This window comes from Mustela lutreola, chromosome 9, assembly GCF_030435805.1.
Source record: "Mustela lutreola isolate mMusLut2 chromosome 9, mMusLut2.pri, whole genome shotgun sequence".
Lineage (NCBI taxonomy): Eukaryota > Metazoa > Chordata > Mammalia > Carnivora > Mustelidae > Mustela > Mustela lutreola.
In genome coordinates this window covers 104715318-104727528 of record NC_081298.1, presented here as the reverse complement: position 1 = coordinate 104727528, position 12211 = coordinate 104715318, and the positions used below count along the sequence as shown (strand labels likewise).

The following is a 12211-nucleotide window of genomic DNA, read 5'->3' as shown; positions in this document are numbered from 1 at the left end:
CTCTCTCTGCCTGCCTCTATGCCTACTTGTGATCTCTGTCAAATAAATAAATAAATGAAATTGCCCAGTAGTTCTGTGAAGTGGCTATTCATTTTACATTTCCACCATCAGTGTATGAACGTTCCAGTCCACATCTTTGCAAACATTTAGTATTCGCAGTCTTTATTTTTAGCCATTCTGCTAGGAGTGAAATGTTGTCTCATGGTTTTCATTTGACTTTCCCTGGCAACTAAATATGCAGAGCACTGTCTCGTGTGCTTATAGGCTATTTATATAGCTTCTTTTGTGAATTATCAGTTCAAGTTTTTTGCACATTTTTTATTGGATTGTCTTTTTATTGTTGATTGTAGCGAGGGCTTCCATAAATATTCTGGGTATAAGTCCTTTGTAAGTATATATACATGCTTTGAATATTTTTATTGTTCATCTTTCTATAATCTGGTCTTTCAGTGACTTTGCCTTGTCGGATATTACAAACTTTCTCAAAATGTCTAGTGAAAATTCTTGTTTAGTTCCTCAAGGAAATAATCAAATTAACATCGTGGGGATGAAGAGGAGCTCATTATCGTCTGGCATAGATGAATGTCCCGGGGCATCTGGGTGGCTCAGAGGGTTAAGCCTCTGCCTTCGGCTCAGGTCATTATCTCAGGGTCCTGGGATAGAGTCCTGCATTGGGCTCTCTGCTCAGCGGGGAGTCTGCTTCCCCTTTTCTCTCTGCATGCCTCTTTGCCTACTTGTGATCTCTCTCTGTCAGATACATAAATAAAATCTTTAAAAAAAAATAGTTTTAGAAAAATAAAGTCCTGACTGCCTACTTCTCTTTCACCGACTTGGCTGGCATGTTGGGGTGCCTCAGTGTAGCCTCCTAAGTGTGGAGGTCTAGGAATCCCTTTGGCCTTTGCCTATGTGAGTGAGGGTGGAGGCACAGTTATTTTCTGTAGTGTTAAGTTAGTACAGAGTGGTTATTATATCAAAAGTTTTCTGTTTTGGGGTGCCTGGGTGGCTCAGTTGGTTAAGCGTCTTAACCTTGAGCATCTGCCTTCAGCTCAGGTCATGATCCTGGGGTCTTGGGATCGAGCCCCACATCAAACTCCCTGCTCAGTGGGGAATCTACTTTTCCCTCTCTGCCTGCCGCTCTACCTACTGTGCTCTTTCTCTGTCTCCAATAAATAAATAAAATCTTTAAAAAAGTTTTCTGTTTTGCTAGGTTGTCCTTGGTTCTTTTGCTAGAGTGAGCAGGGTTTTGGGGTAAACTTTTTTCCTGTACCCTTCTGTTTGTGGGATGCTGGCTTCTTTGGCTCTGTATCTGGGATGCATGAAGCAAAAGAAAACTCAGGGAACTCACCAGTGTTTCATTCCTCGAGTCTCGAGGTCCCTAGCCACTTGGCCTCCTTTAATCTCTTAGTGATTTCTTGTATTTATTTTACATAGAATGCCCAAGGTTTTTAGTTGTACTTTCAGGAAGAAGAGAGGAAAGTAATTCTACTTTTCAGAAGCAGAAGTATGCTTATTAATAGGTATTTTTAAGTGCTAGCCTCTTTTACTATAGATACTTTAAGAATGACAGGAGTAATCTACCCTAAAAACATGACTGTCTTTACTTTCAGTGTATGCAGTTTGCATTTATGTAATTTACATATCATTTATATAATCACATGAAAGCCCCTTAGAAGAATGATAACGTCCTGGTGTTCACTGGTTATTACATTGATCCATCACCAGACTAGAATAAATAAAATAGTTGTTTTTCCCAGTAATCTAGGATGTTGAGTGGACACCTAGACCATAATCGTACCATAAGAGTCAAGTAGGAAGAGTGGAAAGGAGACTAGACAATCATACACAAGATGTACAACTAGGAAATTACCAACTATACTTTGTTTAAACAAAGCTAAATGTACTGAATGCATAGGTAGGTAGGTAATACCTACCCAACCTTCTCAGTTATGAAATGAGAAGTTGTAAGGAGACAGTGTGTAGATGGAGAGAAAGCTCAGACGATAAGGCAGAACTGATGAATGAGGCAGATGGGGGATGGTGGTAGTGATGGTCATTTGTCATGAATTAGGGTCCAGTGATTGAATGACCTTAAAACAATTGGAATTAGGTTTTGCTTAAGAGGAAGGTTGTACTCCATTGAAGGGTTTTCAGCTTTGAGCCATTCAGGTAAGTATTGAGCTCCTTCTGTGTAGGATCTGTGTTAAGTACTGTGAACACAGAGGAGTGGGGAGAAGCAGTGTTGTTCTAAGAGAGCAATCGAACAGCATTCCATAGGGTACTAGCAGTGCCGAGATACACGTCTTTCAGTTTGATCAGTTGGTGCAGACAGTCTGGTTACGTACACTCGAATTCATAGTGAGAAGCTAGGTATTTATGCACTGATCTTACACTTGTTGATTTGGATGACAAATTGTGGAATGGATTCTTTTATATACTTGTATCTGTAACATGATAGACTATGATAGGGACACAATCTAATATTTTAAAATTCTCTTCCTTTAAGGTATTGTGTCCAGATCTGGCACCCTTACTTATGAAGCGGTTCACCAAACGACACAAGTTGGATTGGGGCAGTCTTTGTGCGTTGGTGAGAGATTTTTGATAGAATCATGTTATTATAATGCAGTAACTTCATTGAATGAGTACAGTAATAATTATTGTTTTGGTTATTTGCAGGAGGTTTTGATAACCATTTTATTAAAAAAGATGTTAAGATCTTAAATTTATTTAGCCTCAGTATGAGGCACCATCCTTTATTTTTAAGATTCATGGTCTAAGGATTGACTTGCACATGTTGTGGAACAAGCATGTGGGACACGTGCCCTGAAGAGCCTTGGTGCCTGAAAACGTCACTTCCTTCGCTTGTTATGAAGAAATGTTTCTTCATGTTAGGGCTTTGATTACTATAATTATCATTGTTCCTATAAGCTATCATTCAGTGCTTCCTAGTTACTGAATTCTTTGCCATTTGTTATCTTTTTCTTAAGGCAACCCTGAGGCACCTGTGAGCTGAGAAGTTGTACTATTACAGCTTTAGTCGTGAGAAAAATCTACAGTTGAGATCCCCAGAACTTCTCTTTTTGCTACATTATATTGCCTACCACTTTTAAAAGTTGCTAGAAGTGAGGCAGATTTCTCATTTTTATAAATATAGCTTCAAATTTTTAGAATAACTGTTAAAAGACTTTCAAAAGTAGCTTCTCATATAGTAAAATATGAAATAAAGCCCTGGACTCTTTTTATTAGGATTCAGACCCATAAAATCAATATTGGAAATAGTAATTGAGCTTCTCTATGTACAAAGTATAATCTTAGCCACAGAGTAACTTAGTGTGATGGAGAATAAGGAAAGGTTTGGAACAGAATTGCAAAATTCATATTCTCCAGCTTCTGTCTTTAATTTGTAAATTGCTGATACTAATGCTTATTTCACAGAGGGGCTGGAAGAATTAGGAAGTGACAGGTCTAAAATGTGCTGGGGCGTGTACTTGATATACAGTTGGCACTCAATAAATGCTGCTACTCTTCCTCAGCTTAGTTCTTCAGAGGTGCATTGAGAGGTAGGAAATCAATCCTGCCTTAAATGTGTGTGTTTGTGGTCTCACTCACCTTGGATCTAAGGGAAGAGGGGTCAGTGTACACTCAACTCTGTCTTTCATTGGGACTTGTGTCTTAAAACTTGCGTGTGGTTTATCTGCAATGCGCCACATCTTATAGTTACTTTCTGCAAAGACATTTGTAAAATGTTTAAATAGAGAAGAGACAATTTTCCTTGCTTGCAACATAGACACACTTTTTCTTAAAATGCCCATTTTAAAAGAGTTGTTTGGGATTAATTTCATGGGAGGAAGGAAGCTTGACAAAAGAACAAAAACAAAAAGAAGCTTGTCTTTGTGAATATCTGAAATCAGCTACGATTTACCATTCATGTAATAATTAGGAACAGGAATAAACGTAGCACTTTGTGATTTTTTGAAAATATTAAATGCAAGAGTGATGATGCATTTTAAAACATTGGTAAGAGTGGTAGACAAAGTAAGAAATGAGTTGAAACAACATTTCTTGGCCTAATTTGTAAGATTCATCCTTAAATTTTCAGCTGATGTTGGTATTCTTTGACTTTTTCAGGCATTGGAGGTGATCCTTTTAATGGCACAGATTTTATTGACTGCCTTGAAATCTTCCTGAATGATCCAGCCACAGAAGGCATTATATTAATTGGTGAAATTGGTGGTAATGCAGAAGAAAATGCTGCAGAATTTTTGAAGCAACATAATTCAGTAAGTTTGGGATTGGGTTTGGAAAAATATAGCTCTTCACACACAGTTGGCACTTGGTGCGCTTATCAGGGCCATGCTGCTGTTGAATCTCAATCTCCTGCCGTGGCTTTCGCAGAGGCTACCAGCCACCTCCGTTCCTTCTTCCTCCTCTCTGTCTTCTTGGTCTTTCTTCTGTTTGTTCTCATCTTAATTTTTCCCTGGATGTACTTTCCATGGCCGGTTCCTTTAGTGTGAATGGTATAAACATCATACTTCATGTAGTTTCCAAGGCAGAAACCTCAGAAGCATCTTTTACTTCTCTCTCTTCTGTTTCCACCTGTTTACCAAGCTCTATCCTCAGTAGTATGTTGAGAATCAGAGCGTTGTCTGTAATTCATCCCTCTGCTCTGGTTTGAGCTGCCATCTTCTATCCCCTGGACTATGTCAGTAGTTTCTTCTGAAAATCTCAACTCCCGTTGCTCAGCCACCACCTCTTCCTTCTTTCTGAGGCCATCCTGCTCCGGCCACCCAGATCATCTGCCCTTCTGAAACACAGACATGGGCGCCTCTTACCGCCGGGTTTTAAACCGTGACAGTTTCCCATCACACGTAGGATCAAGTGTGGACTTAGCATGGTATTCTAGTGCCTAGACACCTACCTCTCTGACTCTCTTCTTCACGTCGTGTCCCATCTGACCTTCCAGTTGTTTTCATTCTCAGTTGCCTTTGCTCATTCCGTCTGCGAGGCATGCTTAATATCCCATTCTAGCCTGTATCTGGGGCAACAGGGACTGTTGTACCCTGGTGCCCAACCCATTCCCTTCACACATTAGACACCAGTAAGTGGTGGATACAGAAAGAATAAAGTAGATTGTCAGGAGTTTGGGGTAAAATGTTACTAGAGTCTCTTAAATTCAGAGAAGCTGTAAAGTTTGAAATTCAAGTAAAAATGGACTTCTTTTTAGGAAAGATTCGGGTTAATGTGACATTATGCTATATTCAGGTAAATTTTAAAATGTATTTAGGCTCAACTCTGGATCCCTTGAATAGCTTAGAATTTAGTGGAGAAAGCTAAGCATATATGTTTTATTTCATTTGGCACATGTTTTCCTATTCCTGGTTAGTTCCTGTGGGACAAATTTTATTTTTTATTAACATATAATATATTATTTGCCCCAGAGGTACAGGTCTGTGAATCATCAGGCTTACATATTTCACAGCACTCACTGTACCACATACCCTACCCAGTGTCCATAACCCAGCCTCCCTAACCTTCCCCCACCCAACAACCCTCAGTATGTTGTGTGAGATTAAGTCTCTTATGGTTTGTCTCCCTCCCAATCCCATTTTATTTCATTTGTTCCCTCCCTACCCCCAACACCCCCGACCTGCCTCTTAGATTCCTCATATCAGAGTGATCATATGATAATTAACTTTTTCCGATTGACTTATTTCACTTAGCATAATACCCTCTAGTTCCGTCCATGTGGTTGCAAATAGCAAGATTTCGTTTCTTTTGATGGCTGCATAGTATTTCACTGTATATATATATACCACATCTTTATCCATTCATCTGTTGATGGACATCTGGGTTCTTTCCATAGTTTGACTATTGTGGACATTTCTGCTATAAACATTCGGGTGCACGTGCCCCTTCAGATCAATATATTTGTTTTTTTTTTTTTTTTTTTTTTTTTTTTATAAAGATTTTATTTATCCATCTGACAGAGAGAAATCACAAGTAGACAGAGAGGCAGGCAGAGAGAGAGAGAGGGAAGCAGGCTCCCTCTGAGCAGAGAGCCCGATGTGGGACTCGATCCCAGGACTCCGAGATCATGACCTGAGCCGAAGGCAGCGGCTTAACCCACTCAGCCACCCAGGCGCCCCCCAATATATTTGTATCTTTAGGGTAAATACTCAATAGTGCGATTGCTGGGTCATAGGGTAGCTCTACTTTCAGCTTTTTGAGAAACCTCCATACTGTTTTTGAGAGGCTGCACCAGCTTGCATTCCCACCAACAGTGTAGAAGGGTTCCCCTTTCTCCGCATCCTTGTCAACATCTGTCATTTCCTAACTTGTTCATTTTAGCCATTCTGACTGCTGTGAGATGGTATTTCACTGTGGTTTTGATTTGGGGCGAATTTTTATTAAGGGCCCACAGTGTACAAGATTCTAGGTTGAACAGGTGACATAAAACACTTAGCACAGTCCCTGGCACAGAGTGAACACTTAGAAGTGCTATCTGCTGCCACCACTGCTGTTTTTATTGTTATCATCATTATGACAATACTTACTTGTAAAAGTGGTGTTGTTTAATCTTGACCCTTTGGGTAAGGGGTTTTGTCCTTTTATAAATAAGGCAGCTGGCACAGAGAGGTTAATGACTTGCCAGTGGTAGGTATACAGCAAATGAACCAAGGGGTGGGATCCATCCCAGGTCTGACTCATGTCTCCATTGCATCATGGAGGGCTCAGGAATCAGAATTCAGGATTCTGGAATCAGAATACAGGGATTCTGATTCAGAAATCAGATTGCAGGGATTCAGGAAAAGGGTCGCCAGCCCTGGGCCTCTGCTTGGACTATACTGACATCATCCTAACTGGTCTGTTTCTCATCATTTCTGTATCCTGTTTTCTAATCATGCTTCTTCATAGTCTTTTTAATTTTATTTTTCTCTCCTTAAGAAATTTCAAGTGACTCTCCTTTGTTAATAGGACAGAATATATATTCTAGGTTCATTGAAATCTTATTTCCTTCTAGTACAGTATTCTTTTTCTGTGAGTATGCAGACAAAGGGATCAATATGGGATGTTCATAACTCTCCAGAGCCCATGAGTAAATGAGTAAGTGACTTGTAGAGTCTTCTCTTGAACTCTGTACCACTGTCAGTGCTAGGCATATGGAAATAAGTGAGAACAAAGTTCCTGTGTTCAGGGATTTCATAGTTTGGGAGGGGAACACGCAGGAAATGAGTCACAGCCGCTCTTCTTAGTGTAATAGTAGTACCTTGTCAAAGGCACAACTTTGACATCCCTGAACAGAAGATGGTCTTCACAAGGGTGTTTGTGGAGACGGTGGGAGGAAGAGTCAGAAGGCTTATGGGGGAAGAGGAGGCTTGATCCAGGTCTCAAAGTTAAGTAGAAATTGGCTAGGTGTCCAAGGAGGGTGGAGAACATTCTCTGCAGAGGAGCAGAGGTGGAGCAGCCTGGAATTACTGGAAGACAAAGAGCAGGGAGAAATGGTGGGAGATGAGGCTGGAGTCAGCAGTGTCAGCCCACGCAGAACCTGGCATGCTGGCACCATACCACAGAGCTGGGCAGTGGAAGCAACTGTTCTAGATCGTTCACTGGCACATAGAGTTAGAAAAACAAAACCAAACCAATTTCCTTTAAGAATGTCCTTGATGAAGCAGTAAAAAGTATTAATTTTATTAAATCCTAACCCATGAGTCCGTATTTTGTGATGAAGTGGGAGGTAAAACACCTTCCCAATTTGAGCTGTGAACTAGCTGTGTTTTTCATGGAACACCATTTACTCTCAGGAAATTGGCAAGCAAACTAGTTGTTCAGACTGGGGTATTTGGCAGACCTTTTCTCAAAAATGAACAGAGTGAACCTGCCATAGCAAGGAAAACTATTTACAGTATTTATTGACTGATAAAATTTGAGCTATCAAGTGAATATTCATAAATCAGAAAAGTTGTTTCTGCCACTGAACTTGATCACTTCCTCCTACTAAAGACTTTGAACCTGATAATGATGGTTATGATTTGTTGATATTGAATAATGAAATGTATCAACATTTAGAAGATGTGCATAACTTAGTAAACCTGTATTTTTCATCTGACTAATGAATGTTAGAAAATCATTATAGGTAAAAGATACATTCAATGGATTTTAAAATAGGAAAGGACAGAAAGTTCATTGCTGTAGTTTCAGATTCCAACATTGCAACTAACCCTAAGAAATTACGACTTGAAGAGGTTTGTGTCATATCAATGAAGAATATCCACAGGCTATTAAAATTCTTCTCCTTTTCAAACCATGTATGTGTTTGAGTCCAGATTTTCTCTTAGTTCAGCCTATTGTATATAGATTGAATGCGGAGGTGAACCATGAGAGACTATGGACTCTGAAAAACGGGGGGGGTGGGAGGTCGGGGTACCAGGTTGTGGGTATTATAGAGGGCACAGACTGCATGGAGCACTGGGTGTGGTACAAAAACAATGAATACTGTTATGCTGAAAATAAATTTAAAAAAATTAAAAAAAAATCAGAATCCATTTGCCTTTTGTTAAATTTGACATTCAAGAATTAGAAAAATGTAAAATAATACCACACTTCTTACTAGAATGTTTTTAAAAATAGTTTTAAGTTTTTATTAAAAAAATTTTTTTTTAAATTTTTATTTATTTAACAGAGAGACAGATCACAAGTAGGCAGAGAGGCAGGCAGAGACAGAGATAGGAGGAAGCAGTCTCCCCGCTGAGGAGAGAGCCCGATGCAGGGCTCAATCCCAGGATCCTGAGATCATGACCCAAGCTGAAGGCAGAGGCCTAACCCACTGAGCCACCCAGGCGCCCCAATATATTATTTCTTTAACTGTATTTTAAGTCTAGAGCACAGGAATCCTTATATTTCCCATGTGGCTTTTTATTTTTAGTCTCAGAATCTAGTATAGTGCTCTTTATCTACCTAGAGGTTGCATATTAGAATGGATTTTTATTAAATAAAACTAGTCCTGATCTTCCTTAGACTTCGTAGAACTTCAGAGGAGAGGGGAACCCTTGGCCATCATTCTGGTTTAGCTATTTCATTTCATAGATGAGGAATCAGAGGTTTACAGAGCTGATGTGCCTTGTCCAAGGTCAACAAGCTTTAGTCAATAGCAAACTGAATCTGGTGACTTCCAGTCCTGCATCTTTTCTAGTATGCCTTACCACCTCATCTTTTTCCTTCTAGCAAATTTATTATGGGTAAACTAATAATGAATTAAGACATAAATTCAGGTTGAAATAAAACAACCTAATCTAGTGTCTTAAGTCATTATTATCACAAATTACATAACATGTTTTAAAGTGTGTGTTTTTTTGTTTTTGTTTTTGTTTTTGTTTTCAAATAGAAGAATCACATATATGTTGGTAAAATAGCTTGTGGCCAGTGAAGTTGACTTTTAATATCTAGACAGAAACGTTGCTCAGGATTGTTTCCCCGAGTTCATATGAAAAGTTAAGTCATCTCAAAGGTGAATGCAGTGGTTTCAATTATAGCTTCATGTGTGTGTGGATTTTCTCAGTGAGGATGAGTGGTGGGCCATGCCCACCCTTTCAGAGTTGTGAATTTGAAGTCCAGTTTTGGGCAACTTCTTCATCAGAATGTTTAAAATATCACTTTCCAGGGTCCCAAGGCCAAGCCTGTGGTGTCCTTCATCGCTGGTTTAACTGCTCCTCCTGGCAGGAGAATGGGTCATGCAGGGGCGATTATTGCTGGAGGAAAAGGTGGAGCCAAAGAGAAGATCTCTGCCCTCCAGAGTGCGGGCGTTGTGGTCAGCATGTCTCCTGCGCAGCTGGGAACCACCATCTACAAGGTGAGCTCTTAACAGTGGCCTGAATGCTCTGAAGTAACAGGCATTGTAGCGCGGGCCACACTGGATGCCCAGAAACCGTGGTCCGTCCTTCTGGGCCTTACTGTTTCTTTCTTTCTGATGTGCAGCTTAACAGTCTCTAGCAGCTCCATTCATGTCCCAGGGCCCTTATTGGCATGACCAGGAATAATGTTCAGATTTTAAAGAACTTAACTTCTTTCAATTTTGGAATTTGCTCTTTTGTGAGGGGCAAAATATGATCTACAAGACCGTATATCAGAGGCCATAAGTGCCATGAATTCCATCTGGGGGGAGTGTGGAGCATTGCCTTGCATTTCATTTTTCTCATTGAGGGCCTTTGGGATAGTAGCTACCCTGATCTCATAGGTTTCTGTTTCTAGGGAGAGGGGCTGAGTGACAAGAAATGAAACCTGGGTGATGAGGGCGTTGATGGGGGTGTTGATGGGGAGCGGGGAAGGGATATCAAAAGAGGAAGGTAGGGGTTTCCAGCCTGTAGCTTCTGGCCCTGGCTGTGTTGGGATGCCATTGTTTGCAGGATGGAAGAGCAACTTCTTAACTGTAAGCTTTGCTTTTCCTTTTTTAATAGAACATAATAGTTCAAAATGTTCTGAATGACTAGGTATCCTCTATAATCTCTTTGCAATGAGTTTTAGCCTGTCTCTAAGTGATCATTTAAGGCTCTCTTTCTTTTTATTTTTATGACGGTTATAGCTTTGACAAAAAAGCAAAGCAGAAACCAGACATAAGCATGTTGAGATCAGGCACAACAAATTGTATCCCAGGAGGGAACCATGTTTTGGCTCCATCTTTTTTGCCCTTGCCTCGCTTCTTGTTTTACTGAATCTTTGCCTGATCCTGTCTTTTGAAATAAGACATTATGTGCCATAGTTCTGGGTGGTTAGTGAGTGTGTGGGGCGGGATGGGGGCAGGAAAAGGGTGAAGCAAATTCTTTCCTTCAATTTGGACACATGTATTACCATTTGGCTCCAGTAAGTGGCAGCAGGCAACTACATATCGGTCGTATTCTGATTTCAGTCTAGAGCGATGTGATTTTCAGTATTGTTTTCTTTTCAGATGTTTCTGAGGTGCTTGACATTCTGTTCAAATCTTAACTGAATCGGCATTTAGTCTCTTGGAGAAACTAAGCAAAGCTGTTTCCATTGCCTTATTAAAAAGTCCAGTGTGGTTCATGTGTGGCCTTTTAGGGTTTGCTTAAGTAGTCAAGTTTGTCAGCTCTTAATAATAATACTGCCACAGAAAAACAAGTACAGTTCACAGCCTCTCGAGCTCGGTGTTTGGGAGATATAAAGTAGAGGCTGTATATCTAGGTTCGTGAAATTCCAGCTGACACAGCCCAATGTGAAGCTGTTCTGTTGTGTTCAAGCACCCTCAGCCTGGTACATTTCACTTCTGTAATTTTTGGTTGTTCAAAGGATCCTAAATATAAGAGGTTTCAGAATCACTTTGACCGGGAATGATATTTGAATCTTAAATCTTTTTATCCTCTCTCTCTTCTCTGCCTTTCTCTTTCTGAAGGAGTTTGAAAAGAGGAAGATGCTATGAAAAAGGAAACAAGAAGTTCCCTAAACCTATGGAATGAATCATTATGGAAATATGAAGCAGCAGCGGTTTGCTTCTGTTGTCCCTAATTGTCAGCCCGTGTGCCTGTCGCTGGTCTGTCAGTAGCAGGAAGCCAAAATAAGGTTCAGACTGTCCTAAATTGAGATGTTTCCACCTCATTATGGAACAGACAGCCAATAAACCTACCATTTGATTTGAATATGCCTTTGCAGCTTTCCAGTGTTCCGACAAGGCGGGGATGAGGGAGAGTGGGAGAAACGGAGGTGTGTGGGGGGAGCTGTGTGGAGTTTGATGGGCTCTGTAGAGAACAGCGTAACAAACTTGAGAGAGAATGAAGCTGTAAAAATGTCAGGGTGGCGGCGGTCTCCTTATCTCAGACGTCAAGTGACTTTAGTTCTCTTTGGAATCCTCGTTTTCTAATGGGTCTGGCTAACGGCACTGTATTGCAGGGCAGGATTTTTGTTTTTGTTTTGTTTTGTTTTGTTTTAAGATTTTATTTATTTATTTGACAGCGAGAGATCACAAGTAGGCAGAGAGGCAGGCAGAGAGAGAGGAGGAAGCAGGCTCCCCGACAAGCAGAGAGCCTAATGCGGGACTCAATCCCAGGACTCTGAGATCATGACCTGAGCCGAGGGCAGAGGCTTTAGCCCACTGAGCCACCCACGTGCCCCCGAAGGGCAGTTTTGAGGATTAGAGCACGTAATAAGCAGCTTCATTGTTGTCCACGCCGCCAGCAGCAGCAGCCCCAGCTGGACTCCAGGCAGA

The 12211-nt window shown here is 40.6% G+C and overlaps 1 protein-coding gene across 1 annotated transcript in view; it reads left to right on the top strand.

Annotated features, from left to right (window-relative positions):
• The window catches only part of SUCLG1 (succinate-CoA ligase GDP/ADP-forming subunit alpha), a 32788-nt gene extending 21143 nt beyond the window's left edge, over positions 1 to 11645 (top strand). The window contains exons 6-9 of the mRNA XM_059188228.1: positions 2504 to 2587; positions 4129 to 4280; positions 9659 to 9847; positions 11402 to 11645. Coding sequence (XP_059044211.1) covers positions 2504 to 2587; positions 4129 to 4280; positions 9659 to 9847; positions 11402 to 11428 — 452 coding nt within the window. The 3' untranslated portion in view covers positions 11429 to 11645. The remainder of the gene's footprint in view (positions 1 to 2503; positions 2588 to 4128; positions 4281 to 9658; positions 9848 to 11401) is intronic.
• The last annotated feature ends 566 nt before the right edge of the window (positions 11646 to 12211 follow it).